Source organism: Austrofundulus limnaeus, unplaced genomic scaffold (assembly GCF_001266775.1).
Source record: "Austrofundulus limnaeus strain Quisiro unplaced genomic scaffold, Austrofundulus_limnaeus-1.0 Scaffold15, whole genome shotgun sequence".
Lineage (NCBI taxonomy): Eukaryota > Metazoa > Chordata > Actinopteri > Cyprinodontiformes > Rivulidae > Austrofundulus > Austrofundulus limnaeus.
In genome coordinates this window covers 4,135,003-4,139,973 of record NW_013952417.1, presented here as the reverse complement: position 1 = coordinate 4,139,973, position 4,971 = coordinate 4,135,003, and the positions used below count along the sequence as shown (strand labels likewise).

The window sequence follows — 4,971 nt, the reverse complement described above, 5'->3', positions numbered from 1 at the left end:
AAAACGCTGCAGGATTTCTCAAACATGCATGAATGAGTCAAAGCAAGGCTTTGGGCATCTTTTTTTTATGAGAGTATAACATTACAACATGAAATAAAACTCAAAAAAGTACATGATATTTCCCTTTAAAACTTAAGCTTCATTTCTGTTTTTCAGCTGTCCAGTGTCCAGCTCTCCAGCAGCTAGATCATGGCGTGCTCAGCTGCGAGGACAACACCGAAACGAGGTTCAGTTTTGGAAGAACCTGCAGCTTCAGCTGTGTGTCTGGTTACCGACTGGTGGGACGGAGCAGGGTCTCCTGCACAGCAGCAGCTGAGTGGAGCGAGCAGATACCTCACTGTGAAGGTGGGTGAATGATGTCAGTAAAATCCATCCACCTCTAAAGCAACAACAAAGAAGACTCTTTACTAAGTGTGCTTTTTTTTTCTCTCTCTCCTTTCTGCATTAGCCATCATTTGCAAGTTTCCAGAAGCAGGAGGTCGGGTCATCACAGAGTGCAGCCAACCTGTGACTGAACTGGGGCTGGATTCTACCTGCAGCTTCAGCTGTGAGCTGGGCTTTGAACTGCAGGGAGCAAACACCAGCACGTGCACTGAGAGCGGACTCTGGAGTGAAGCCACACCTACCTGCACAGGTACAAAAATTWAAAAAACATATTTTGTTTGAGCTTTGTGGGCTTTAGATGCACGTCAACAGTGCTTTTATTGGCTGTGTTTTGTTGCAACTAAAGAAAGATTTCTGTTCGACAGCTGTTAGGTGCCCACTCCTCGAAGCGCCTGAACACGGTCAGATGAACTGCTCCAGCCTCGAGCCAGTTTTCAGTTCCCAGTGCTCCTTCACATGTGATCAAGAGTACTCCTTAAAGGGGCATCAGTGGCTCAGCTGTGACCACCATGGCAACTGGTCTGGAGAAAACCCCACCTGTCGAGGTAAAAAAAAAAAAACATTTTCTTTAAAAGTAAATGTGAAAGTTGCTTTAAATTTACTCAACTCAGTTGAGTAGAAATTGTTGATGTAACATAGTTAGTTATGTAAATCCAACAATGTTTTTTTAAAAAGTAACTACTAGCAACTGCCTTCCTTATTGATGCACTGCAGGATTAGTAGATAGTTCAAATGTTCTCTATTAGCACATGTCCAACACATGGTGTGAAAGTACATTTATATGAGTATTTACTTAATGTACACACAATAGTTAATTTATGAGTTTTTAATGAATAAACAGTGAGTATGTTGGTTTTGGAAGTAATAAACCTTTAWGGGTAAAACATGATTAATCAAGGTATAGTTGTTATAAAGAGCTGCTGAAGTTTTAAGWAAATAATATTAATATTTATGTCTCCTCATGTTCCGCAGCTGTTTTCTCTTCTGCCACCATCGTTACCACGAGTGCGGCAGCAGGTGGCGCTGCGCTGGTTTCTGGTCTGTCTCTGCTCATGTGGATCCTGAAACGACTGAGGCAAAAAGCATCCAAGTTTGACCTGAACAGGTGAGCTCAGTGTTCGTTTCTCTTAAGTCCACTCTAGGAGTTTTAGGAAACAGAATGCTAACTTTGTTCTGTTCTGTTCTTTTTTACAGCAACTCTGACATAGACATTCCCCCACAAGTCTACAAAAACAGCATCGACAGCCTCATTTAAACAGAACGATGCATCAAATGCYTAATGTTTAATTTATTATGGTTGTAAAGTGTTTATGTAAAACATAAAAAATGGTGCAAACTGTTTTGTAAAAATGTTAGTTTGTGTGTTTACTCTCAGTGGGAGTTTAGTTTTGAACATATTGTTCAGAATTTAAAGGTGCTTGAAAAGCAGCTCTTATTGTCTAATTGTGAATGTTAGAGATTATTGACCTTTATGTGACTGGATTAATGTGAATTTTTTTATGATATTAATAACAATATTTATGTTGTATTTATGTTTYTGATTTAACTCTGATTCATTTGTTCAACACAATGAGTTTATTGTAATATGTGCATCTCTGAATATTTAATACTAATAAACTTTGATCATGTTAAAACATCATGAATTTATGAATTTCGACTGTGTTGATAAATAAGGACACTCAGACACCAACACAAAAATGTAAAAGTTTATTATAACAGACATGACTTCTAAAATGTGTCATTGAGACAATTTCATTTTTAATATAAAGTTTAATCAAAAAGAAACTGTCAAGAAAATACGTCCTTTTAGTTATTGCAACTTATTTTATTGCTGAAATTTTACTTTAAAAAGCCAGTGCAAGCTGCTACCTTATTTAGTTTATTGTAGCAACTTTTCTTTTACCTCAGATACAAGATTTGCAACAAACTAAAATGTAAAAATAAAATATGTTACATAACAGTTCATACTAACTTCATAAATTAGTTCTCAGAGTAATGCAGTGCACCGAGGGTTTGCCTTTCATATTGATTCAGTGTTTGTCAGATGGTTCAGTTTGACCAATGACCCCCCATCCTGATGCTGACCTGACCCCTGCCGTCACCTCATCCTCACAAAAACAGAACCGAGCAGATAAATAATCATGATGTTTTTGAGGAAGGAAAAGGTGAATTGCTGAAGGACAATATTTTTYAAATTATTGCTCTTCTTTGTTTTAAGGGAAGTTGTGTCTTCTTCATCAGCACTTTTACAGGACTAGAAGACAATTTAATCTCAGGTTAGAGGTGACAGAACAGACTTTGCTCTTATTCAACTTATTTAAAAAAACAAAAGTGTGATGGAATATGTACTCCAAGATAGACAGTGAGGTATGGACCAAATAAAATAAAAAAACAAGGATCAGYAAAATAATGAACAAACTGAGAAACACTGAAGGCTGCATTGAAAGAAAAACACTATTCTGTATATCAGAAGGATTTTTTTTTGAGGATCTGTAATTTTACCAAGTATTTTTTTAAATCATAACTTTTACTTTTATTTTGTTACATTCAAAACATAAAATACTTTTACGTCTTACCGGTAATTTTAAAATCTAGCATCTAGTTACACATTACACATTTAAATATGACCAAACTCACCATAACAAGATAGAAGCCATTTTTGTGAAGAAAGACCGTCCATCATTAAACAGAGGTGGAGGCCTCCGTTGTAGGAGGCCTGTAGGAGGCCTCAGTTGTCCCCCTCCTACAGTGCTGCTATTGCCAGTATCACTCCACCCCCTGATAGCCATGTGATGTGAGTATCAGTCACATGGAGGCAGTGCTCAAAAGCCTGAATTTTGCCTGAAACTCTCAGACTGAAGAAGTCTCTTGGAGGAGAGACGAAACGTTTCATTAGAGAAGAACCCGTCCAGAGGACCTATACAATTTTTTTCTTTTTGATAACAAGATAGAATTTGACGCGAACCATCACTGAGGTCCCCRGTCGCCATTCAGTAGTGACCAACTGTTAGCAGTTTGTTGGAATCATCCAAGCATTCATTATTTAAATAATCTCAACGTTAAAGGACAAATGGATCAACGAACGGACAGGGGGCRAAAGTGATCTTGTCAAACTACTACACAAATGTGTTGAGGAGGTCTCCTTTACATAAGATGCACACAAAAWTTGGTTAAGATTGACTGTATCATGTATGTGTAATTTATAGCCAACCATGTGCAAAGTGGGTGGTGCCAAAGTGATCTCATCAAACTAACATGTGAATGTGTTGAACAGGTCTCCCTGATGATGCACACAAAGTCTGGTGCAGACCAGATCATGTGTGTGATTRAGAGCTAAGCATGCGCAAAAGGTGAGGCATCAGCTTTTGCCACTCTGCCACGCCCACATTGTCCTGCGATCAGTGTTGAGAGAAGCATGTGAAGTCTGCATCTGTAGGGGGAATTACCTCAGATACATGTGCAAGAAAAGAGACAAATTGTCAGCTTTGATCAATAATGACTGACTTCCTGTGGGGATTGAACCATYCCTTCGAGAGACTTTTTGTAGGTTCTGAGACGTTATACAAAAGATTCTAGGAATTAGGCCCTGCCATCCAAAAATCGGACTGCATTCCTGTCGTGGGGTGGATTAGGATCAACCATAGTGAACTGCGTGCAGATTTGGTTGAAATATGTGGAATTTAGTCTGGCTTCACAGCACCGCTATGCACGCCTTTCACCAAAAAGTCTTTGTGCTTGAAAGTAATTGAGATCAACTTATCTTTGTTCTGACATGATTTGTTGATGATTAGGTCAAGATGGTCAGAGATGGAGCTTTCCAAGCCAAAAAAAAAAGGTCACTTCCTGTTGTCAGGGGGCGGGGCTTTCATGATGTCAGCATATAACCACATGGTATGGTTGGGCATGCAACATGGATGACTTGTACATAGTTTGGTATATTTTAGTTTTTCTTTGTGAAAGTTACAGCTTTCTGAAATTGWAATGGAGAGCATTTCTTAGTCCCCTGCCTCTGTGACGGGGGACAAAATTAGTTATTTACGCACTCTAAAAAACAAAGCACTGAATTTACTTAACCAAGTTATATCAACTGGTTCTAAGCTCATACAAGCCGTGATACTCAATTATTCAGTCAGAGTTCATCTATATTTCCAACCTGAAGCTATTCAAAGAGATATCTACAACAGGTGAGATATTGTTTGTTCATAGTTTTTGCACAGCGTTCCAGCTTAAACAATTTGAGTTATTGATTCAAGATGTAGATTACAACTAAAAGTTTTAATAATTTTTTTTGGTCAGAACTGAAAATACACAGGAAACAAGCTCAGCAAGGTCAGATTCAGTTGGTTGAAGCTGAAAACTGGCAAAGAAGAGCCACAATGAAGTAGATATTTTTTAATCAGATTATCCTATTAGCTGTCCTTTTAACACAATAATCTTCAATATAGTTCACAGACTTGATAGTCTTACATCTGCTTCCTTTATTTTCTGAAACCTGACTGAGAATCATGTTGAAAGTATTTAAAATATGCCCGGATCAGTATCTAACTTCTTTTAAAACATACATTTTACAATAAAAAAACACTTTAA

General features: G+C 37.9%; 1 protein-coding gene across 1 annotated transcript in view; it reads left to right on the top strand.

Annotated features, from left to right (window-relative positions):
• LOC106513909 (E-selectin) overlaps positions 1–2,018 on the top strand; it is a 22,490-nt gene extending 20,472 nt beyond the window's left edge. Inside the window, exons 10-14 of the mRNA XM_014002966.1 lie at positions 157–345; positions 449–634; positions 750–929; positions 1,357–1,489; positions 1,579–2,018. Of these exons, the coding sequence (XP_013858420.1) occupies positions 157–345; positions 449–634; positions 750–929; positions 1,357–1,489; positions 1,579–1,639 (749 nt within the window). The 3' untranslated portion in view covers positions 1,640–2,018. The remainder of the gene's footprint in view (positions 1–156; positions 346–448; positions 635–749; positions 930–1,356; positions 1,490–1,578) is intronic.
• Positions 2,019–4,971: the final 2,953 nt, after the last annotated feature.